This window comes from Arachis ipaensis, chromosome B2 (genome assembly GCF_059453495.1).
Source record: "Arachis ipaensis isolate K30076 ecotype BB chromosome B2, ASM5945349v1, whole genome shotgun sequence".
NCBI classification, from domain to species: domain Eukaryota; kingdom Viridiplantae; phylum Streptophyta; class Magnoliopsida; order Fabales; family Fabaceae; genus Arachis; species Arachis ipaensis.
This window is the reverse complement of record NC_142437.1, coordinates 98,560,749-98,586,576: the sequence shown is the minus strand read 5'-3', so window position 1 is coordinate 98,586,576 and position 25,828 is coordinate 98,560,749. Positions and strand designations below refer to the sequence as shown.

The 25,828-nt window shown below is 35.7% G+C and overlaps 2 protein-coding genes and 1 pseudogene across 2 annotated transcripts; all 3 read left to right on the top strand.

Annotated features, from left to right (window-relative positions):
* The first annotated feature begins 721 nt into the window (after window positions 1-721).
* LOC107616324 (uncharacterized) lies at window positions 722-3,667 on the top strand. The gene has a single exon (XM_088506001.1). It carries the CDS (start codon window positions 722-724, stop codon window positions 3,665-3,667), a length of 2,946 nt encoding a protein of 981 aa, XP_088362127.1.
* Window positions 3,668-14,495: 10,828 nt separating this feature from the next.
* On the top strand, window positions 14,496-19,080 carry LOC107625546 (3-ketoacyl CoA thiolase 1, peroxisomal). The gene is made up of 14 exons (XM_016328208.3): window positions 14,496-14,852; window positions 15,100-15,176; window positions 15,283-15,367; window positions 15,715-15,841; window positions 16,040-16,138; window positions 16,219-16,286; window positions 16,382-16,489; window positions 16,575-16,652; window positions 16,742-16,874; window positions 16,962-17,058; window positions 17,341-17,464; window positions 17,572-17,680; window positions 17,818-17,895; window positions 18,642-19,080. The coding sequence occupies exons 1-14, from the start codon at window positions 14,748-14,750 to the stop codon at window positions 18,683-18,685; spliced, it is 1,332 nt and encodes a 443-aa protein (XP_016183694.1). The 5' UTR covers window positions 14,496-14,747; the 3' UTR covers window positions 18,686-19,080.
* Window positions 19,081-22,056: 2,976 nt separating this feature from the next.
* Window positions 22,057-25,444, top strand: LOC110269260 (coproporphyrinogen-III oxidase 2, chloroplastic-like; annotated as a pseudogene).
* The last annotated feature ends 384 nt before the right edge of the window (window positions 25,445-25,828 follow it).

Below are 25,828 nucleotides of genomic sequence, written 5' to 3'. Positions count from 1 at the left end.
TCTCTGTCGAAAATAATTTCTGCGAGTGTATGTGTTTCTGTCATTCCTAATTTTAATATAAAATGTTTGTATTAAAAAATTCAGTAATACTATAAAAACAAAAAAAAAAAAATTCAAATAGTTTAATTTTTTTATTTAATATTTATTAATTACAGAATACACTAAATAAAGTCAAAATAACAAATTTTAACTGTTTTTGGCTAAAAAATTTTATTTTCCAAAACTTTTCCTAAAAACTTAAATATTTAACTTTGAATGTATTTATTATGTGATATGACCAGTAAGATCGGTTACGAATTATAGCTCGGTAACGTACCCACAATAATAGCCGAGCATTCGAAATGATCGGCATTTATTTACATAACGTCGGACATATGATTAATGTTCTCCCAGACGTTATGATCTAGATAAAACAGTCATCCCTATCCGAACAAATATAAAAAGCAAGAGACAGGAACAAAAGAGGTATGCAATCTCTCTAAGAAAAAGTCTTCATACATATTCTCTTATTGACTTGAGCGTCGGAGTGCCTTTGCAGGTACCCACCTCTCCCACTCTTCTTCGGCCGACGAAGTTTGGATCGCGCCTTAGGAGTTTGCCGACCTTACCAGAAGGACGACTTATACCTCGGCTCAAGCTGGTAAGAACATTGGCGCCCACCGTGGGGCCGAAAAATTTGAAACATCATTTGTGGTAAGCCCCAAAACCTCCACGCATTCTCATGGCCGATGTTCCCCCGCCCACTCCATCCGAACTTTTGAGGATGGTGACCGAGCTTCAACAAGCAAACCAGCGAATGGCGGAGGACAACCAGAGAATGCAAAACCAAATTGCACAGTTAGTGCAAGCTCGCTTAGAGCACCATAACCATGATCACGAGAACAACGAACGAACTCATGTTTCTGAGACGCCACAAAGCGACAACGAAGGAAATCAACAGAATGACGAAGCTCAGCCTGATAATGAAGAAGAACAACTTGACAACTCGGCGGGACCATTCACAGCAGACATAATGAACTTCCAACTTCCCAGACAATTCACTCTTCCGACAACTTTAACACCATATGACGGATTGGGCGACCCAAAGCAGCATATCAAAAAGTTCCGATCTATTATGATTGTTAACGGTGCATCCGATCCAATTCTTTGTCGATGTTTTCCATCTTTTTTAGACGGTCCTGCACTTGACTGGTTTTGCTCTTTGCCTGCAGATTCGATATCCCGTTTTCAGGAGTTGGCTGCCCAATTTGAAGACCATTTTGCAGCGTCCGCAATATATCTCCACGATTCTGACTATTTGACGACCATAAGGCAGGGAACACAAGAAAGCTTGAAGGATTATATCACTCGCTTTACAAAGGTCGCCATGAGGATCCCCGACCTTCACCCAGAAGTTCATCTCCACGCCATAAAAAGCGGCCTCCGCCCTGGCAAATTTCAGGAAACTATCGCTGTGACAAAGCCCAAAACTTTAGCCGAGTTTCGTGAAAAGGCCAAAGGTCAGATTGATGTCGAAGAACTCAGGCAAGCAAGGAGGACAGAAAGATCAACCACAAACAAAGACGACGATAAACCCCGAGATAGCAAAAAAGCATTTAAGCCGGTCCCTCGTTATGACTCATACACTCAATTCAACACAAAAAGGGACGATATTATCAAGGAGATATTGAACTCTAAACTAATTAAGCCTCCTCGCAAAGCCGGCAATTATCCAAAATCAAAGAGCATCGACAGATCGAAGTATTGTACTTTTCACCAGAAGCACGGACACACCACCGACGAATGTGTCATTGCTAAAGATCTCCTTGAACGACTAGCAAGACAGGGGCATCTCGACAAATTTATTGCAGGGCATATCCAGAAGAACACTAGCCCCGTCCCAGATACATCAACAGCTGGCGCATCCTCAAAAGGAAAGGAAAAGGCACCGGCCCAACCTAGAGGAGTAATAAACTGCATTTCAGGGGGCTACGCTGGAGGAGGACACACAAGCTCAGCCCAAAAACGTACTTACAGAACCATGCTGGCAGTAACGGATTCCCCAAGCAATCCTCAGCCACTGACGAATGTCCCAGAAGTGACTTTCAGGTCAACCGACTTTAACGGTGTTGATACCAACCTAGATGACCCTGTTGTCATCTCCATTCAGTTAGGAGACCTGATAGTAAGAAAGGTTTTACTCGACCCAGGAAGCAGTGCAGATGTATTATTTTTCACCACCTTCGAAAAGATGAAGCTGAGCAACAATATTATGCAGCCATACATGGGAGACCTAGTCGGATTTTCAGGAGAACGAGTTCCTGTACTGGGATCAGTGTGGTTACAAACCACACTCGGTGAGCAACCACTATATAAGACACAAGATATTCAATATCTTGTAGTCGACTGTTTTAGCCCTTATAATGTCATTTTAGGCAGACCCTTTTTAAATAAATTTGCTGCAATCGTATCTACTATTCACCTTTGTGTCAAGTTTCCTGTGCAGGACAATGTTATAGCTACAATTCACGGAGATCTCCAGGAAGCTCGGCAATGCTACAACACGAGCTTAAAGCCATTCAAAAAAGTCGGACAATCACACATCAACTCCATAAAGTCAGAACAGATAACACCGGCCGAACTTGACCCCCGCGCCGACTTCGAAGATCGGCCTATGCCAAATGAGGAGTTAACAAAGATCATTCTAAATGATGATCCAATGAAATTTACTTTTGTAGGCACTTCCATGAGTACAGAGGACAGGAAAAGCCTTGCAAGTTTCCTACAGGAAAATGCCGACCTATTCGCATGGACCTCTGCTGATATGCCAGGAATAGATCCGTCTGTTATAACACATAAATTGGCATTAAATCCGACAGCTCGGCCGATCTCCCAGAAAAAAAGAAACCTCGGCACTGAAAAGCGACAAGCATCAATCGCCGAGGTGAAAAAGCTCATCGACGCTAACTTCATCAGAGAAATCAGATTCACAACATGGCTGGCTAATGTGGTTATGGTAAGGAAAAATAATGGTAAGTGGCGCATGTGCGTCGATTTTACTGATTTAAATAAAGCATGTCCTAAGGATGCTTACCCCCTACCCTGTATTGATACCTTAGTTGATAACTCTTGTGGCTACGGTATTTTAAGCTTTATGGACGCATATTCTGGTTATAACCAGATCCTTATGCACCCAACAGACCAGGAAAAAATGGCTTTCATAACTGAGAATGGTAATTATTGCTATAATGTTATGCCTTTTGGTCTAAAGAATGCAGGAGCCACTTATCAACGGTTGATGAATAAGATCTTCCAGCAGCAAATAGGCCGGAATATAGAGGTTTACGTTGATGACATGGTCGCCAAAACAAAGCTCGGCGACTCTCATATCCAGGACCTAGCCGAAATCTTCGGACAAATCCGACGATACAATATGAGGTTAAATCCAGAAAAGTGCGCCTTCGGAGTTCAGGGAGGAAAGTTCCTCGGATTCATCCTTACTAGCCGAGGAATTGAAGCAAATCCAGAGAAATGTCAAGCAATACTCGACATGCAAAGTCCATCCACAGTAAATGAGGTTCAAAGGCTAACAGGACGATTAGCCGCTCTATCTAGATTTTTACCATGTTTAGCACCTAAATCCTCAAATTTTTTTCCAATGTTTAAAAAAGAAAGCAAAACACTTTGAATGGAACCAAGATTGTGAAATGGCCTTCAAAAGCTTAAAAGAATTTCTTTCAAAACCCCCTGTTTTACAAAAACCAAAGTCTGGCGAGCCATTATACATATATTTGTCTATTACTGATGTTGCCATTAGTTCTGCTCTTGTAACAGAAACAGATAAGAACCAACAGCCAGTCTATTTTGTAAGCAAGTCCCTACAGAACGCTGAGCTTCGCTACCCAAGGTTGGAAAAGCTCGCCTTAGCCTTAGTATTCTCATCAAGACGCCTCCGACCATATTTCCAGAGCCACACGATCATCGTCAGAACGGGACAACCTTTACGGCAGGTTCTTTCGAAACCCGAGCTGGCAGGAAGACTAATTAAATGGGCCATTGAATTGTCAGAATTTGACATTCAATATCAACCAAGAGGGTCGATCAAGTCCCAATACCTAGTTGACTTTGTTGCTGAACTCACGGAACCATGGTCAAACGCATCAAGTCCACAGTGGACCTTGTTCGTAGACGGAGCTTCCAACCCTCAAGGGGCTGGCGCTGGAATACTACTCGAAAGGTCGGATGGCATAGTTCTCGAGCATTCCCTCAGATTCTCATTCAAGGCCAGCAATAACCAGTCTGAATACGAGGCCCTCGTAGCAGGGCTCAGGTTAGCCACCGATTTACATATCGATAATTTAACAGTTTACTGCGATTCATTATTAGTCGTTCAACAGGTGAACCGCAGTTTTCAGACAAAAGACCCGATCTTATTGAAATACTTGGATATTGTCCAACTACTACTAAAAATTTTTCAACAATCCACATTATTCACATACCTAGGGAGCAAAACCATAGGGCGGATATTTTGTCAAAGTTAGCAACCACACAAGCCCACACCACTACTCTTTTACAGTCAACTCTAGACAAGCCGAGCATTGATGAACTTAATGTTCTAAACATAGTTAATAAAGATAATTGGCAACACCCTTACATTCAGTACCTCCGTTCTGGATCCATTCCGAAAGATATTGAAAATAAAGGCAAATTCAGAAGACAGGCCTCCTATTATACATTGTTAAATGATAATATGTATAGGCGAGGATACTCTCGACCTTTGTTAAAATGTTTGAACAGGGCAGAGGCCGACCTTGTCTTATCCGAGGCTCACGAAGGCATTTATGGAATACACTCTGGAGCTCGAAGCCTGTCACAGAAAATTCTTCGAGCCGGCTTTTATTGGCCAACGATATGGGAAGATAGCAAACACAAGGTCAGAACATGCAATAATTATCAGAAGCATTCGCCGACCATTCATCTACCAGCAGAGCATCTTCATCAGTCAACGGTAAGCTGGCCATTTGACAAATGGGGAATCGATATTCTAGGCCCATTCCCTACTGCTCCAAGACAGGTAAAATATTTAGTAGTTGCAATTGATTATTTTTCCAAATGGATCGAGGCACAACCTTTGGCAAAAATCACATCAGCACACATGATAAGCTTCGTTTGGAAAAGAATAATATGCAGATTTGGTATACCAAGTCACATTACAACTGACAATGGTCGTCAGTTTATCGACCAAAGTTTTAAAGCTTTTTTGCAGAATCTAAAAATAAAACAACATTTCTCTTCTGTCGAACATCCACAGTCCAATGGGTTAGCAGAAGCCGCTAATAAGGTCATTCTCCAGGCTTTGCGAAAAAAGCTCGACAATGCAAAAGGGTTATGGGCCGAGCTTGTCCCAGAAGTATTATGGGCATATAACACTACCGTTCATTCAACAACAAAGGAAACCCCATTTCGTTTGGTCTATGGATCTGAAGCTATAATCCCTATAGAAGTGTCACAGGGCTCAATGCGGACGTTAGCTAAAGAACATGATCAAGCTCGGCAAACAGAGCTCGACCTAATCGAAGAAATACGAGAAACAGCAGCCATTCGGCACCGAGCATTACAGCAGCAACTTAGCCGACGATATGGGCAGAAGGTAATTCCAAGATCCTTTAGCACTGGTGATTTAGTACTCAGAAAAACAGAGCAAGCTCGCCGACCTCCCTCCCATGCGAAACTCGCCGCAACATGGGATGGTCCGTACAGAATATCTGAAGTCCTCGGCAGAGGAGCATACAAGTTAGAAGACATAAATGGCACTAAACTCCCTAGCACATGGAACGTCGGATCCCTGAAGCGATACTACAGTTAGTAAAGCAGCAGCCCAGTACTCTTTTTCCTACCATGAGAATTTTTCCCAAAGGGTTTTTGCTCGTGGAGGTTTTAATGAGGCTGGCTTACCTTGAACAATTAAGATATTTTACAGGTACTGCTGTTTATAACATGTAATTTTTACTTTATTTCATACAGACTCATTAAGCAGATCAATTATTCCCCGAAAGGGACTTATTCCACGCAACAATACACTCCTTTAAAGGAGAAACCGATGATATCTAAAGTCGCATTACTACAATAACGAATGCGCAAATAACATAAATATCACTGTCATTCAAGCCACCTAAGGGCAACGAAATACATGATTGGAAAACAGACAACCCCAATCAAAACAGTTTTTCACAAATAAGTACTTAAGTACAAAATACTAATGTTCAGCAAAATAAACCAAATTCCCGCTTTGAACAGTTAAACCCTTCAGATATGCAACAAAAAGCAAGCTACTAAAGCTACACAAAGAAAATATCACTCAACCAAATTATCATCTCCCTCCTCACCAGTCTCCTCGTCATCGATGAGTTTACCATCCCGAATTATCTTGCCAGGATCCATAGCTGAAAAATCTTCATCCGGAAATAGAAACCTTTCTTGATTAACAGCTCGCTGAAACCCCTCAGCAAAAGCATCCAAAATATCCCCTTCCTTACGACTCTCAAGCTCTTTCATCTTCGCCGACACCTCGATAACTTGATCACTCAAACTCGTCAAGTCATTTTCTTTTTTCTTCAGCAAACCAGAAATCTCTTCATGGCATTCTTTTTCCGCTTTCAACTCAGTCTCAACCTCAGATAACCTTTTCTTCAAATCACTTACATTCGTTTCCTTCAGTAAAAGTTGCTCCTTTAACTTAGCAACTAGGGAAGCCTCACCAATCGACTTCCTATGTTTTTTCTCCTGACTCTGCCCAATGCTAGCTAGCCGAAAACCCAGTACCTAATATTCACAGTTCAGTGTTCAGCCCTCAAACATATTTTTTAAATAAAAAAAAAGAGAAGAAAGGAGAAACAGAAAAAGAAACCTGTAGAAACTGATCAACCCCTATATCCCCAGCCTCCTCCACTCGCCTAATATCTGTCACAGTCTGAACGACTTCATCGGCCACAATGTTGAAGGGAAACTTCTTGTTCCAAACTGACGAACTCTCCCCTTCCTCTTCAAATAGGTGTAACCTCTCCTGCTTTATCAAAAAGTTTGATAAGTCTTCCAGCTGAACGCTTTCGTCCTTACCTTGTACATCATCTGGCAAAGCTAACTCTGACTTCCTCTTTTTAAAAACAATCGCCTTCTTCCTCGGCGGGGGCTGATTAACTTCGGCACCTCCATCAGCCTTGTCTTGATTAGACGATGATCCCTCAAAGTTTTTGGTCTTAAATCGGGACCTCAGACTAGATGCAGTTACCCCGGGAAAATTGACAGCTGCAACATTAAAGCATTACTTGGTCAGTTCATCAAAAAATGTTAAAACCAACAAACAGTCTTTTCAACGTCTTACCGAAATATTTTATAACAGAGCTTTTATCTTCTTCCCAAGGAAGCAGATCAGAAACCGAAATTAAACCACCCTTATCAACCATCTCTATCAGAAACGAAATTATACATTCATTTCGACTGTTTATGAACTCGGGACCCAGTATGTGTTGCGGGTGACAACACCAGTACATGGGAAATTTTTCCCCCAGATGCTCGTCAATGTAAAATGGGAATTCCTCATCAGCCGATTTTACTTTCAAAAACATTTCTTTGAAATCTTTAAAAGACGATTTATAAAGCTTGAAAACAGAAAAGCCCGGTGTACTATTCAGACCTTTCCATACCCCTTTAGCTTGAAATAAGCTGAAAAACAGTTCTAAATCCGCTTCAATTTCAAGAAAATCCATCAAAGCTTGAAAACACCTAATAAAAGCCCAGCCATTTGGGTGTATTTGAGAGGGAGCGCAATTCATTTGTTTCAACACATTACATTCAAAACCAGTAAAAAGAAGCTTCACTCGCAACTCCTCCATGACACAACTATACATATAAAAACTTTGAAAATCATTTTTTCTATGAAAAACACGATCAGAACGACTGCATGGCAGCAGTTCCACCCGAAACCCAGCCCTAACTATCCTACCCAGATTCACCCTATTGACACTCTCAATATCAGAAAACAATGAACCCCGTATGTGAACGTCTCTCTCAACCCAGCTATAATCCTCATTGTTTTCAACTTGAGGTAACAATTTTTTCTTTTTATCACCCATTCTCAGTGAAAGATTAGAAGCATTAGAGGAAAAGAAGGTTAACTAACCTTTGGTACTCATGCTTCTATGAAAACCTGATGCTCCCCACTTAAACAGAATAGCAAAGGAACCAACCTTCATCCTAAGCCACTAATTAAATAAACTTTTCAGTTCCATGAATTAATCTACACCGTTGACCTAAACCCACTTAGAACGGTTATGGAACAACTTGAGAAGTTGAACCCAGTCATAATAATGACTACGCGCAAGAACCAATGAAACAAACCGTTTCATATTAACTTCACACTTCTCTATTTATAAAAAGTATTACTGAGCGAGCCACGTTGACCTGGGGGCTCCATACACCGAGCTATAACTCGTCAAAAAGCTCAACCCGTCTCCTCAAGGCCAGGCTAAGCTTGGGGGCTGTGATATGACCAGTAAGATCGGTTACGAATTATAGCTCGGTAACGCACCCACAATAATAGCCGAGCATTCGAAATGATCGGCATTTATTTACATAACGTCGGACATATGATTAATGTTCTCCCAGACGTTATGATCTAGATAAAACAGTCATCCCTATCCGAACAAATATAAAAAGCAAGAGACAGGAACAAAAGAGGTATGCAATCTCTCTAAGAAAAAGTCTTCATACATATTCTCTTATTGACTTGAGCATCGGAGTGCCTTTGCAGGTACCCACCTTTCCCACTCTTCTTCGGCCGACGAAGTTTGGATCGCGCCTTAGGAGTTTGCCGACCTTACCAGAAGGACGACTTATACCTCGGCTCAAGCTGGTAAGAACATTATGTATTTAACTAAAAAAGATAAAAATTGATGTAACATTTATAATTATTGTATGTTAATTAAAACATTTTGTTTTATAAATCATAAATAAATTGAAATCTCTTCATTTTTAATCAACTGACCACTTCTCTTTACTTGGATTAAAAAAATGATTGAAATATATTGAAGTTACAAAAATTATAAAATTATCCTTGAATTAATTGATTAATTCCTCGGTGTAAATATTGATCTACTTATTCTCTTTTAGTAGCTTGGCATTATTATAGAAGGTCATTGGATTATATTCTAATAAGGGGTGACTAAAAAATTTGTTACATTAATTTACTAAAATAGATAGTATTTATATATGCAATTTCGCTAGAGAATCAACAATAGCATAGTCAATAATAAGTCAACAAAAATTTTTGAATTGTATTTCATACTAATTAATTATTATTAATTAATAATTATTTAAATTTTAATTTTTAAAAGATATAAAATTAATGATTATTAATTATCTCTTCTTACTCTAATTTATCTTTTACCATTTATTACGTAAATTTTAATTTTTTTTTCTAAAAAAATGTCCAAATTCTAGAAAAAATTCCAAAATATAAGATAAAGAATCATTCAAATAAATCCTAAGAAAAAAACAAACAAAACATAAGAAAAAGAATCATCCAAATCCTAAAGAAAAAAACATACAAAACATAAAAAAAAATCATCCAAAACTAATAAAAAAAATCTTCCAAATCCTAAATAAAAAATAAAAAAACGCATTAACTAAAATAAAACAAAAAAAAAAGCATTCATTAGTAAGAGTTACAGAAAAACCTCCTCATTAGACACTCAAATAACAACATACCATTACAGAAACATCTAATTAAATGGAGAAAAAACATCCACTTAGTATCCAAAAAAAAAAAAAAAAACATTCACACCAGATTAACCAAATACAATCCACTTGTATTGAAAAAAAAAAAAATTGAAACAGCATCTTCTTTCTCCCACATCATACCTTGAAAACAAATTGAATTGCAACTTCACACTCAAATGTTCATTACCTTCCATTGAATTATTATCACTCGCATCAACCAACGGGCTATTCAATCCACATCCCAAAATTGATTGCTCCATGGACGAATGCTTTCTATCGGAAGTCGTACACTGCAACATCGACTTCTTTGTGTACAACAGCTCGGCGGGAAGAACTCTCTAACCACCACGAACAACTTCGGTCAAAGATGCAGCTGCGTGGTGGTCCTTGCAGCAGAAGGTGATTAAGCAATGAACAACAATGGCATCCCGATGACAAACGATAACGCTAATGGCGGCAAGAACGGCGGAGCACGGCGGAGGTGGACATTCGGTGGTCACGCGGCATGCTGATTTTTGCAGCGGAACATAATCAAGTAATGAACAACAATAGAACCCCGATCATTAACAGTAACGCAAAAGGTGGCAGGAACAACGTAACACAGGGGAGGTGGGATTTGGTATTCACGTTGTTGAGAACGTCGGCAGAATGAATCAAGCACAATAACATACTTAATATGTGAAAAGAAGAGTCCTAATAGGTCCGTGAATCATGTTTCAATTAGACCGTTAATTATAAATCTAATTTTTTTTAAAATAATCATTAATGAGAATGGTTTAAATTAATAAATTAAAATTATTATAATTAATTGAATTATTCAAATTGGCTGATTAGAGAATTGATTTCTTATACTTTTTCTTATACCTGGGGTATTAATATGAGTCTAACCTACAATTTCATTAAGGAACGAGTCTTACATGAGATTGGGTTAGGAAAAGTTGCTCCAATAGTAGCAAAACTAATACGTATGGCTGGTCTTATTCACATATGTTAGACTTACTTGTATATGGGTATTTATAGTTTATATTCAACCTGGAGAGCAAGTTGAATGTTTTTTTGCTATTTCGATTATCACCTTAGTGGATAACTAATTCTAATATGGGGTAATTTTTACTCTTTTAAGATTATATATGGAAGAGAGATTGAGATGAAAAGACAGAAATTAAATTAAGTCTTTGTATTATATTTAATATAAAATATACTAAATTGAGTTATGTCTTAGTATTATATTTAATTTAATATAAATATGGAGATTAAGGGATAGATTTGGAATTTGAAAATTTAAATAAGAATATTTTTGAAAAAAAAATATTATTAAAATTTTAGTCTCTTATATCTCCACTTTTTAAAAATATTAAAGAGATTGAAATTTTATGTCTTGAGACTGATATTTTAATTCTAATATTTAACCACCAAATATAGTAATGAATCCCAGTCTTTTAGTCTCAATTCCAATTTTTAAAAACAAATGCTACCTAAAGGAATAACCAAGTCATCTTTAAGAAATAACTAAGTCTATTCTATGGTAAATATTTCAATACTAGAATATTTTTTTAAAATCTAATCTCATATAAAATCTGCTTAAAACCTTTGCTGATTCAGATATTAGAGTCCCTTGTAGATATCTCACTGCAGTCTATATGAGTACATCGGATAAACAATCGTTTCGACAAATAAATCAGAACTCTCACCTAAAGATATTTAAATTTCACGTCAAACCCAAATTCACTTTATTTTCAAACTAGGCAATTAATTAAAACAAAAGAAATAATACAAATGTTTTATTATTAATTATATTTAACCTAGTATGGAAAATAAAACAAAAAATTTTCACATATGCTGAAATGCGTGTATATATATATATATATATATATATATATATATATATATATAAAACTGACAGATATGTTGGGAGATTTTTTCTTTTATTAATATTGGATCGAAATTAGTGTAATCTATTAAAATAGCCAAAAAATTGTGTTTAATGCCGTTGTGAAAATTTTTGATAACTACAGAAAAACGTCATTGCTGTTTTTTCATCCACGTCATTATCGTCTTCGACAAAACGTCGGCGACATTTTGCATAAAACGTCAATTTGCACAAAACGTCAATGATATTTTCTGTGCATGGCTAACACGTGATTGACGGATTCTCTCTTTTTAGTGTGAAATTTTTTCACCCTAACAACTATATTCTCTTTTTCATTTCTTCTTCTTCTCTTTTTAACTCTACAAAACGACTCTCTTCTATTATTGTTATTTTTATCCCACCAAAACAAATAAATTTGCCAAAAATAAATAAAATGGCAGCACCATACTCATCAGTCACTACAACTAACCAAAGCCATTCAGATAAATACTTGTATGCGTTAGTTATTGTTTTTATTTTTATTTTTTTTACTGAAAGTGTGAAAACATTTTTTAAAAAATAGTGTAAGGTTTTGTTGTTAATTTTGTTGTTAATAGTAAGTTAATTAATTGTTAGGGCATTAGTATAGGTGTGTGTTAGTGTTAGGGTTAGTTCTAGTAAATTAATTATTGTTAGTGACTTAGTATTAGTGTTATTTAAAATAATTCTTTTCAAAAATAAGATTATTTATGTATTAAATAGTTGATTATTATTAATGTTTGATCTTTATTATTGGTGATAGATAAAAAATATTCTTTGTACACTAGTTTATTCAGTCACATGCATTATTTGAAATTGACCGAAACTATTAAATACTAGTACATACTATCTGTACAAAATATTTATGATTTTCTTTTGCCTTTGATGATCTACACTTTAAAAAAATATACTTTTAAATTTTTTATATGTTATTAAAAGAGGAACAATAAATCAACAATAATACATGGATTTTTACATAAAAAGCTTATGCCTTTATATGTAGGAGGTAAAATCTAATCATTGTAGTATATTTTTAAACGAATATAACCCTCCATTTTATACACTTATCACACTCACTCACAAACTTTTTTCATTCTCTAAATTGAGAATATTTTGTAGAACAAAACTCTCATTACTCTATTTCTATGTAGCACAAAATTCTCATACTCTATTTTTACGTTTTAGCACAATCTAACATTTTTTTTATAATTAATTTTATATTTTTTTATTTCTTTTAGCACAAAATATCGCTGCCATTTTTACAAAACGTCATTTATGTTTTTACTTTTTTTTGCAGTACGTTAACAACGTTTTTACTGAAAAATATTTTAAAACTATGCCTTCAAACAAAATATCACTGAGATTCTTTTTTGCGTCAATTAAAAAAATAATTAACATACAATACATTGTTGACGTTTTGTACATAGTAAAATTAAAAAAACGCAATATCACTGACAGAAGGACTAATTTGACTTACATTTTATCTTTAAGGGAATAATTTGATTAAAAAAATCATTCGAGGATGAAAATGAAGATCGCGTGATCTTTTAGGGACGAATTTGAGTATTAACCCTAAAATCATTCAGGTAAAATACTTGTATGCGTTGGTTATTGCTTTTATTTTTTTATTTTCACTGAAAGTGTGAAAACATTTTTTAAAAAATAGTGTAAGGTTTTGTTGTTAATTTTGTTGTTAATAGTAAGTTAATTAATTGTTAGTAGTAGTACGGGCATTAGTATAGGTGTGTGTTACTCTTAAGGTTAGTTCTAGTAAATTAATTATTGTTAGTGACTTAGTGTTAGTATTATTTAAAATAATTATTTTCAAAAATAAGATTATTTATGTATTAAATAGTTGATTATTATTAATGTTTGATCTTTGTTATTGATGATAGATAAAAAATATCTTTTGTACATTAGTTTTATCAGTCACATGCATTATTTGAAATTGGTCGAAACTATCAAATACTAGTACATGTTCTTTGTACAAAATATTTATAACTTTCTTTTGTCTTTGATGATCTACACTTTGAAAAAATATACTCTTAAATCTTTTATATGTTATTAAAAGAGAAATAACAAATCAACAATAATACATAAATTTTTACATAAAAAGCTTATGTCTTCATATGTAGGAGGTAAATCTAATTATTGTAGTATATTTTTAAACTAATATAACCCTCTATTTTATACACTCATCACACTCATTCACAAACGTTTTTGACTCTCTAAATTGAGAATATTCTCTAAAACAAAACTCTTACTCTATTTTTATGTAGAACAAAACTCTTATACTCTATTTTTACGTTTTAGCACAATCTAACACTTTTTTTATAGTTAATTTTATATTTTTTTATTCCTCTTAGCACAAAATATCGCAGCCATTTTTACAAAATATCATTCACGTTTTTACTTTTTTTTGCAGTACATCAACGACGTTTTTACCGAAAAATATTTTAAAAATATGCTTTTAATTTTTAAACAAAACATTACTGACATTTTTTTTTGCGTCAATTAAAAAAATAATTAACATACAATACATTGTTGACGTTTTGTACATAGTAAAATTAAAAAAACGCAATATCACTGAATATCACACAAAGATTTATAATATAGAAAAAAATGAACCATATGTTGAAAAAACCTATTTTATTTAATAAACTTAAAAAAAAAATTAATGATCAGTTAGACATAAATTAGACGGAGTATTTGGTAGGAAAGAGATCCTATAAGAAGGGACAATCCTTTTCGTGCAAAACGTGTGATTTTTTATTTTATTTATTATTCTTTATTTACCCCAAAGAAGTGTGAACAGAACTTATAGTGCCAAGTTGGGGAGGTGGACGACCTCAAGCGAGTCAATGTTCTTTCTGCATGTTTCTTTTATTTTATTTTATTGTTCGGAAATTGGATACGTTTGTTGAGAGAAATTGATTAGTCACTTTCCTTGCTTTTTCTCCCTTTTTTGTAATTTCTTACTAATATAAATTGTTTCCTTTTCCTAACTTCTCTTTGTTCAACCTCATTATTCATTATTCATTAACACAGAACAGAGGCCAAAAAAAAAGGAAGAAAAAGCAAAAAAAAAAAAAAATAGTGAAGAATGGAGAAAGCTATTCAAAGGCAGAAGGTGCTGCTTGAACATCTTCAACCCAGTTCCACGAACTCATCGTTTTCAATTCAACACAATCAATCAACTGATCTCACTGTAAGCTTATGTCTAAATGAATATATAATTCTTTCACTTCAATATTTTATTTTGTTTAGCGTTGTGTCTTTTGCATGTAATGAATGATTTTTGAATTTTTGGTTATTTGTTTCTGTCTGAGAAAGCATATTTGATCTTAAAATTTTAAAAATGTAATTTGAATTAAACTATATGTGTATATTGTTCATATTTTCATAGTAATATATAGTTAACTAACATAACTCCCATACCCATTTTTTCATGTTAGGCTTCAATATGTGCTGCTGGGAATTATGCTTTTGGGCAACCAGGTGTACCTAGAGATGATGATGTGGTGATTGTAGCGTAAGAATTATGAATCCCAATCTTTTTTGTATTTTTCACTCCTGATATAATAATTTTATTGATGGGATTGTTAAACTTTTTGACTTGAGTTTCACTTGAATGCCAGTGCATACCGAACTGCCATTTGCAAAGCAAAGCGTGGCGGCTTCAAGGATACCCTTCCGGATGATCTACTTGCCTCAGTTTTGAAGGTGAAACCTAGAATCTTTTCAAATAAGGAAAATAATGAAACAAACATTTTCGAGTAGGAAAATGAAAACAATTTAGGGGTATGTTTGGTTGTTGCCTGGATGTAAAAATTGGGTGTACATTTTCATGGATGAATTTTGTGTGTAAAACTATACATGGAACTTATCCATGAAAAATTCCATCATTTTTTTGTCCCCAACCAAACGTACCCTTAGTGAACATTTATAATGGTTAATGAATTGAAATTATCTATCTCGAAATGGTTTGGTTCAAAATGATCTCGAGATTCATTTCTTGTTTGGTAGTACTTTTGGTTTGATATAAGTTCTTATTTGTGGTTTCCATGTAGGCTGTAATAGAGAAAACAAATGTTGACCCAATTGAAGTAGGAGATATAGTAGTTGGTACAGTACTCGGACCCGGATCAGAGAGAGCAATTGAGTGCAGAATGGCAGCCTTTTATGCAGGTTTCCCCGGTATGTTTCTGAGAACTGATTGTGTTAGTTTTAGCTTAGCCATAAGAACTGATGGAAAAGGATGATGATTCATATGAAGTTTCTTACTGACTTCACTGAATGTAGTTGACTTCTATGTGATTTAACTAATGCTTGAATTTAGTAAGTATTTTAGTTTAATTTCCGATATATGACTCATTCCGTTCGATTTTCAATCAGAGGTGGTACCTCTTCGAACAGTGAATAGACAATGTTCATCAGGACTTCAAGCTGTTGCTGATGTTGCCACTTATATAAGAGCCGGGGTTTATGATATTGGTAAGAATGAATCCAGACTGTATGAAATGAATGTGATGGTTTTTTCGGTTTACGGCCTAATTGTCCTGTGATTGACACAGGCATCGGAGCTGGATTGGAGAGTATGTCACAGGATAACATTTCAACGATTCGCACTGGCAACCCAAAGGTATAGTGGAGTTGTGTTTTTCAAATTCATATTTTGTTTGCCCTTTGAAACATAGTTTATTCAGTTTTTTATTTTCTTTTTTATTGTTCTAACAGCTAGACACATTTAAACAAGCCCGTGATTGTCTTCTTCCAATGGGAATCACTTCTGAGAATGTTGCAAAGCGTTATGGCGTGACAAGGCAGGAGCAAGATGAGGCAGCTGTGAGTATGAGAACTGTATTTAATATGCTTAGAATCTTTCAGAAGATTAACTTAATGTACAAACACCTTTAATTTCCGTAATTAGGTTGAGTCTCACAAGCGTGCTGCAGCTGCAAGAGAATCTGGTAAATTCAAAGATGAAATTATACCAGTTTCTACCAAGGTAAGTGCCAACTTCCAATGTAAGCTTCATTGCAGATTTTGAAATGTTATAGTACTATTGTACTAAACTATTAATGGTTTTTTCTGTAGATTGTGGATCCAAAAACCGGAGAGGAGAAGAAAATTATAGTTTCGGCTGATGATGGTATCCGGCCTAACTCAAATTTGATGGATCTAGCAAAGCTAAAGCCTGCATTCCAGAAAGATGGTTCAACAACAGCAGGTGCTGAAGAAATCTGTTAATGTTAAGTTTGTTACAGTTTAAATTTCTTTTCACATTTTTGTTCTCAGTTCTTATTTTTAATTTCAGGTAATGCTAGCCAAGTTAGTGATGGTGCCGCAGCAGTTCTCCTCATGAAGAGAAGAGTAGCCGTGCAAAAGGGGCTTCCGATTATTGGAACCTTCAGGTACACAATAATCACGCAGAACAAGTAATTTTGTTATTAGTGGTATTACAAGTCAAATATGAGGATCTTGAAACAGTTCAGCATATATTGTTTCCCTATAGTGCAGGTTTTATAATATCTGAATTCCACATTAATATATAGAAGCAGCATTTTAAGCTCTTAATTTGATTCTGCTCATTTAATTCCAAAGATGTCTACTAGATAGGTTACTTGAAGTATTCATTTCACAAATGAGTATAATTGTATTTAATTTTCTTAGCATCCTATATTCAATTATTGTAGGAGTTTTGCTGCTGTTGGAGTAGACCCTGCTGTTATGGGAGTTGGCCCGGCATTTGCTATTCCAGCTGCAGTGAAATCTGCTGGTCTTGAACTTCGTGACATTGACTTGTTTGAAATCAATGAGGTACTGGTTTTACCAGTTGAAAATGCTAACCTAGAAGAACTATTTCTTTTACATTTAAGCAATTCAATGTTAATGAATCGTATACTGAGAAATATAATGTTACGCAGGCATTTGCATCTCAGTTTGTTTATTCCTGCAAGAAATTGGGACTTGATCGTAACAAGGTCAATGTAAATGGTGGTGCTATTGCTCTAGGTCATCCTTTGGGCGCTACAGGTAACAATGAGATACTTTTATAGAAGCCTCCTCAAATTTACAGTCGATAGGTTAAATTTATTGAACATTTGTCAGCTGATGCTGTCTTTGATATTCTTGGAATTGGCGTGTTTACTCATGCTACCATTTTGTGCCAGGTGCACGCTGTGTTGCAACTCTATTGAATGAGATGAAGCGTCGTGGCAATCGATTTGGTGTAATCTCAATGTGCATAGGTGAGTTCTTCTATTGGCTTTCTTTCTTCAACTCAAATGCTAGAGAACCTGTTGACCACTTAGGAGAAAAAATATAAACATATAGATCAGTTCTATTGTTTCAAGTCACCTGAACAGAAAATTCGTTTTCGATGAGAACTATATCATTAATGATGGTAGGTTAGTTGTGGAAATTCATTCAAGGTACATTTGGCGAAATGGTCAAATTTGAAAGCGGCTGTTGTATGCTGTTGCTGTGTTGCACTTTGTTAGTCTAGCTTATGTATAGCTGCTACATGTCATAAAACGTTTGAGCTGTCAAGTAGAGAGGTACAGGAATGGTTATATATTTGTTGGTTGAAAGAATGTTCATATCTTATGCCTGTCTTTGTTCCAAACAGAGGCAGTGTGGTAAATTAGACAGCATATTTATTTATCTCTTGAAAAAGGTTGTTTTTGGATTGGTGAAGATAGGAAGCAGAATAAAACATGTCTTTTCCAATATTTGTGTTTGAACTTCAATGTGTCTCTGGAAGTTCATTGCTTGTCTTCTATTTGTCCCAAGACATTTTAAAGGTAAATAACACTGAAATCTGTTATGTGAGGTGATTATAGCCGCAATTAGGTCCATGCAATTTACACAATTTTAAATGCAAACTAAGAGAAGAAAACAAACAAATTATTGCTACATGCTTGTGTGAGTTTAAGATGGTTTCATGTCCTTGCTTGGTGACACACTAACATCATTGAAATGTGCACAATTTCAGGGTCAGGTATGGGAGCTGCTGCTGTATTTGAAAGGGAGTATTGAAGATTTGTGCAAGTTTAGTCATTATGTTCTTGATATTACATGATTTGAAGTGTTGTCATTTTGAATTAGGTTATGATCGGAAGGTTAAAACACGGGAGAGAAAAAGAGTAAAAGAGAATGGAATTTGTTATGGCAAAAATAATTAAATAAATATGCCCTTTGATTTGTCACGGCCATATAACTGTAATGTTGAAATTGTGTCCTAGCTTAAAACGCTTTTTATTTTTATTTTTAGTTTATTTTTTATTCAAGCCAACAAAAGAGGAAGGGAAAGAGAGAGTGAGAGACGGTAGAAAAGTTGGCTAAATGTTGGTTTGAAAGAGTTAGTTTCCAACCTTTCTCTTTCAAGTATTACCATTAATAAAAATGCAAATATTATACTTGTTTTGTTTTCTTTTGTTCTTTTTAATAAAAGGATACGAGTAATATATATATATATATATATATATATATATATCAATTTAAAAGACAAATGATCTTTATTAGAGACAATTATTCGTTAAATAATGTAATTTGAAATTTATTTGTAATTGACAACTAAGGAGCGATAAGATATGCACAAATAGACAGATCTAATCACAAGTCCTTTTTATAAACCACATGGAAGTAATGCTTCACTGTTGAAAAATTGGAATTCTCAATTAATAAAAAGATAAAATTAGATCTTTTATTAAAATAAAAATTTATATTAGTATTTGTTAATTTTTTTAATTTTAATGTTAAAGAGTACATATAGATAAGTAGCAGTAGCAATTTAGCATACGACATTCAGTCTGCTAAAAAGAGAATCTTGAAGTTTTTTATGGCATAGAGAAGCGTGAATGGTATGTGGGTTAGTAAATGAATGTACAAAGTGGAAATATGGAAATTCATACTTATCATTGTTAATCAGTGTTTTGCACCTAAAGATCGTTTTCGTGAGCATTAATGTAGAGTAAGGATACATAATAGTTATTAACATTAAGAACATACTCTATATAAAATACTAACATTAAGTTATTTTTAATAACTTAACCTCTATAATTTTATTTATACAATATTTTTAATTATATATTTATTAAATCTAAAATTACTCACTTATTTCAACAATAATTAAAAAATATGAAATATCCAAAATGTATTTCTATATTTAAAGTTTGTAAATATTATCGTCGTCCTCAAATAAGTTTTGCAAGCTACGATTAAAATCTAAATCTAATCGACTTTTATAAGATCATTCTCTATAATGAAATCAAAAGTTAGAGCGGCTCAAAGAGAATGCTGTTAGGATTTGGTTGAATTAGTCCCACATTGCTTAGGATAGCAAATGGAGTGGGTGGCCTAGGCTATAAATATGAGGCTAAGTTCTCCATATTTTTTGCACCAGTCGGAAACACTTAAAACTTGTATCTGACTTTTCTTTTCCTCTATACTCCTTGATTAGAGAATGTTGTGAGGTGTAGTTAAATATTTGCTTTGAGAGTGTGGGTGTACTGGGGTGCCAGTGTTAGAGAGAAAGAAGTCTATGTGTTGTAACAATTTTCACATAGTGATATTCTCTGGTTGTCATTTGACAACGGCCGTGGTTTTTTTCTCCAGTAATTGGGGTTTTCCACGTTAAATTCTTGTGTTGTGATTGTGTCTATTTTATTTCTCTGTGAAAGGTATTTTCTCAAGGGGGAATAGTGTATTATTCCCAACATGTGGTATCAGAGCTTCGGTTCGGTGGGATTTATTCTTAGTATGCTCTGTGGTTGCATCCTAGTCTGACCTTCCACATCAGAAAAGAATTTTGTCCTGTGGCTTGAGGTTGATCTTTGGTTGCTGTTGTTGTTGCTGGAAGGCAGTGTGACACTGTGAGAGTGCAGTTTGGAAATGTTCTGGCTAAGGAAAGACTTGGTATTTAAGTGTGTCCGTTGTGACCCACCTCTCTTTCCTGGGGACCCTTCCTAGTGTACGGTCTACAGTTGAGTTATACTATTCCAGTATACGGTTGCAACAATGTCAGGATATTCAAGTGCTGTGAAGCTTGAAATAGAGAAATTTGATGGAAGAATTAATTTTGGCTTGTGGCAAATACAAGTCAAGGATGTGTTGATACAATCAGGTTTGCACAAGGCGTTGAAGGAGAAGATCTCTGGTATGAAAGATGATGTTCTCTAGAAGATAAGAAGTATCCTCATGGTATTGCCGCACTGCCATGGATAAGGATAAGTTGTGGCAATCGGGTCCACAATTGCACACGGGCATTGGTTGGTGTTGAGATGCAAGGTGTGTGGCGGAGTTATGTCGATGGCTGAAGAACTTCTAGGAGAAGCCAATTTGGAAGTTGCACCATGAATTTTCAGCAAGGTTTCGATCTGTACCAAGGCGAAATGCTTGGAGTGGTCTAATTCCAAGTGAGTATACTTTCATGGTGGAGTATGATAGTTCTCTGAACTATGATTGTCGGTATAGACAATGGCAGCAAAGAATTGTCGGTGTTGACTATGAAAGTTGAAGATGTGTGACTATTTCAATCAAGGTGGAGATTGTTAGGATTTGGTTGAATTAGTCCCACATTGCTTAGGATAGCAAATGGAGTGGGTGACCTAGGCTATAAATATGAGGCTAAGTTCTCCATATTTTTTGCACCAGTCGGAAACACTTAAAGCTTGTATCTGACTTTTCTTTTCCTCTATACTCCTTGATTAGAGAATGTTGTGAGGTGTAGCTAAATATTTGCTTTGAGAGTGTGGGTGTACTGGGGTGCCGGTGTTAGAGAGAAAGAAGTCTATGTGTTGTAACAATTTTCACATAGTGATATTCTCTGGTTGTCATTTGACAACGGCCGTGGTTTTTTTCTCCAGTAATTCGGGTTTTTCACGTTAAATTCTTATGTTGTGATTGTGTCTATTTTATTTCTCTGTGAAAGGTATTTTCTCAAGGGGGAATGGTGTATTATTCCCAACAAATGCCCTTATGACAACAGATTGTCATACAACATCAAATATGAAATCTAATCAATCGTTGGTAACATGTCTTCGAAGGTAGCCACTATTTATGAAAGCTCTTGAATGTTGTGTATAAAAATATTGTTGAGATCTATTTTGATGGTGATGGTAGTTAGATGGCATAAAATTAAATATCCATTAGGTTAAGGGATAAATAAGTCCCTGACCTTTTAACTCGGGGATATTTTTTCCCTGACCATTGAAAAATACTTTTAAATCCCTGACCTTCACAAAAATTAGATGGATGAGTCCCTCCGTCCAAATGCCTCCGTCAGACTCAACGAAAAAGTCTGACGTGGCTCCCGTTCTGATGACTTGGCGTCATAGATACACACGTGGACTAATGAGTCAACAGGATAGTTTCAAAAATTGGATAAATAAGTCCCTCAACCCTAAAACTATGTCGTTTTCCGTTTGGCCCTAAATGGCCATTTTTCTTCCTCCTCCTCTTCTGTAAGGGCCCGCTTCGAGAAGATGATTAGAGAAGCTTAGGACCCCGTCTGCACCGCCCTTGAGGCCGCCGACGGCGGGGCCAACTTCAAGGAGGATGTTTGGTCCAAGCCCGGCGGCGGTGGCGGCATCAGCAGGGTTCTCCAGGACGGGGCCATTTGGGAGAAGGCTGGAGTTAATGTCTCCGTTGTTTACGACATCATGCCACCAGAAGCTTAACGCGCTGCAAAAGCTGCCGCTTCTCCTGACCAGAAGGCTGGTCCTATCCCGTTCTTCGTCACTGGAATCAGCTCCGTAAGTGTTTCCCCCATTCAATTCTTTTCGATTTCAGATGGAATGGGAAATGACATCAACCTTTTTCAGGTTTTGCATCCGAAGAACCCATTTGCCCCAACCTTGCAGATTATGATTTTCCATCCTTATTTCGGAGCTGTTTCTCATACCATTATTACTACTGTTGTCTGTTATATAGCTCAAAATCTTACTTATGCCAATTTCTAAGGTTATTGTCTTGCAAATAAGTATCTGCATAAATTTGTTGCTACTGACTGTGTAACCCTGTTGCATTCTACAGATGCTCCCGGAGCACCTAGGCAGTGGTGGTTAGGGGGGGACTGACTTGACTCCTGCTTACATTTTTGAGGAGGATGTTAAACACTTCCATTCGGTATATTCTCAATGCAAAAATATTAGTTCATGACATTTTTGTGATTTAGATTTAGAATTTTAGGGAGACAACAAGTCAAGTAAAACACTAATGAACCATAGTTCTGGTGTTTTAAAATGGCACTTCACATTCATGTATTGCTTCTTATGTTTTTTTTATAGATAGATTTGAAGTGTTGGATCCTGAATCTGATTCCTATAGCTAGTTTCTTTTCGTAAATAAGGCATCTAAAACAACCTTCTTTAGTAGGTTAAAAGAAAAAAGAGTGAGCTTATTGTTGTTGAAACAAGAGCAACTTGGAGGGCTGCCAATGACTTATACTCAGGTAAATGGGAATCTCTTCAAGTGAATCAATTATTAGATTTAGGCTTTGTAGGATATGCTTACACTTGGTCTAACAATCAGGTTGGGGAAGCAAATATTCAAGAAAGGCTAGATAGAGCAGTGGCAATAATAAATTGGAAGAAAGCATTCCTAGAAGAAGTGGTAAAGCATTTTCAAAGATACAGATCAGACCATTGTCCAATCCTAATCGATGTTCATGGGGAGAGCTTAAATTTGAAGAGGCCATATATTTTCAGATTCGAAGAATGTGGCTTAGAGACTCTGAATGCAAAGAGATTATCAAAAGAAGTTGGACTGTGAACTATGATCAGATTGAAGAGAAACTAGAAAAGTGCAGCAAAGCATTGCAAGAATGGAGAAAAGAGAAATTTGGGGAGCTTCTGAAACAAATAAAGGAAAACAAGAACTCATATGACAACTTATATCTCACTCACAAATTGAAGAAACAATTCTGAATTTGAAAAGGGCACAGGCAGACTTAGACGAACTCTTCTATCAAGAAGATATTAAATGGGCCCAAAGATCTCGTGCGAATTTGTTGAAAGCGGAGAACAAAAACACTCGATTTTTTCATCAGCAGGCATCTCAACAAAGAAGGAATAAAACTGAAAGAATCACTGATGACGAAGGAAATCTCTATAAAGAAGACGAGAAACAGAGTATATGGTTCTCCCTCTTCGACAGCAAATGCACACCGGAACCTTCTCAGTTTGGATGGTGATTTTTTTGGAGGGAGAAACAGAGTATTTCTGGGTTTGATCTTTGGTCTTCTTTAGGGTTTAATGTAATTCTGTAAAAGCTCTGTGGGTGTAATAGGCATTGTACACAAGAAAATGGATGAGAGTGTATATAAGGGGCAGCACACAAAACGACGTCGTTTTGAGTGACAGGGACTTATGTGTCCCTTTTTCAAAAGCTCCATCCCACTAACGTGCCATGTGAGAACGCCGTTAAGCCAGGTAAGCAGAGGGGGAGCTAGGTCAGCCTTTTCCGTTGGGTCTGACGGTGACTTATGGACAGAAGGACTGATCCATCTAATTTTTAGAGATGTCAGGGACTTAAAAGCATTTTCTAATGGTTAAAGATAAAAATATCCACAAGTTAAAAAGTTAGAGACTAATTTATCCTTTTCTCTATTGATTATGCAGATAGAACACGAGTAAAATCTGCTGGTTTAGATACACAGTTAAAATGTTACCATAGTTCAAGTATTTGATCAAGGCTTTGGTCGTGCAAGTGTGTAAAAAAAACTGTGCGGCTCGTGTTGATGATACGCCACTTCGTAATTCGTATATATGATAGAAGGTTCGTAGTCATAAGTAATAAGCTCCTCCTCTATCAATAATTTTTCTTGATGGACCCAAGCCTCAATCTGATTAGAAAGAATGTCAATCCAATTTTCATAATTAGGCCCCTTAAATTTCTATTGTGGTTATCTTTGAGGTCCACAAGATTTTCAGGCGCATTGAGACCACCCAAGTTGATGCATTATTCGATTAGATGGATACCACTCAACAATTTTAAAGAAATTAATATTTTGTCTAAATACTAAATTATCTTTTTGAAACATAAAAAAATTTAGATAATACTAAAAATCTAACTAATATCTTTTACTAAAGTCTATTATTATTTTAAATATTACGTTCATTACAACAGAAAATCGAATAATATTTTTTTTAAATATATTAAAAATAAAAATAATATTAAAAAATATAAAAATATTATTGTTATAAATATATTTGTTATAGATGTCTTAAATTGTAACTATATTTTAAAATTTTAAATAAATAGAATTAGTTATAAATATAACTTAGCTGAGTTAATTAGGAGTTAGTCTCTTAGTTATAAATTATTCATTTGAATCCACATCATGGCACAAATTTTTCATATTTTGTAAATTATTATTCGGAGCTTTCATAGTGTGGTATGGAAATTTGATAAATCTGGTATTTTCTCCACTAACTCCTTTGTGCAGGTGTTGCAAGCAGAGGTCCTCCCGGAGGACATCACAACCTATGGTTTCACTAGTGCTATTTGGAGAGGATTTGTACCTCCAAGGATCGAGCTGTTTGCTTGGTTTGTGCTGGTCAGCAGGGTGAATACCAAGGATAGACTACGTAGATTAGGCGTTATAGCACAGCATGATAATTTGTGTGTGTTATGCGGTAAGTCTGAGGAGACTGCGTTTCATTTGTTTATCGAGTGTGAGCTCACTTGGCAGGTGTGGAGTGCTTGGCTGTTCGCTCTTGGAAGGCTTTGGGCAGTGCCAGGTTCATTAAAGGAGCACTTTCTAAGTTGGACGAATGGGTCAGTACGAAAGGATGAGAGGAAGCGGTGGTTCATTGGATTCTGTGCTGTTATATGGACAATTTGGCTAGAAAGGAATTGTAGAATTTTCAAAACCCAAGCATCTTGTGTGGAAGAAATTCTGAACAGATCTTTTGAATTCGCTGATGAATGGCTTGGTGGTGAACCCTATGGTTGTTGATGGCAGTGCCGAAGATGACTAGGGGTTGTCATGTAAGTTGAGTAGTTTGATGTTGTTACCTAGTTCGTGTGTTGTACTGGTTTGCTTTAATGCTCCACTTTGTGTGTTGAGCTCCTTTACTTCAAAAAAAAAAATTATTCGGAGCATGCTTCTCATGTTTATTCCATTTTTGATTATGAGTAGGAATCCTATTATTCCATTTGTCATGTTCATGTCCACGG

What these genes read in the sequence shown, in the direction of transcription:
- LOC107625546 (XM_016328208.3), top strand. Translation starts at nt 14,748, where the DNA reads ATGGAGAAAGCTATTCAAAGGCAGAAGGTGCTGCTTGAACATCTTCAA. An exon ending in TACTTGCCTCAGTTTTGAAG is followed by an intron (nt 15,368 to 15,714) that starts GTGAAACCTAGA and finishes GTTTCCATGTAG; the next exon opens with GCTGTAATAGAGAAAACAAA. An exon ending in TTATACCAGTTTCTACCAAG is followed by an intron (nt 16,653 to 16,741) that starts GTAAGTGCCAAC and finishes TTTTTTCTGTAG; the next exon opens with ATTGTGGATCCAAAAACCGG.
- LOC107616324 (XM_088506001.1), top strand. Translation starts at nt 722, where the DNA reads ATGGCCGATGTTCCCCCGCCCACTCCATCCGAACTTTTGAGGATGGTG.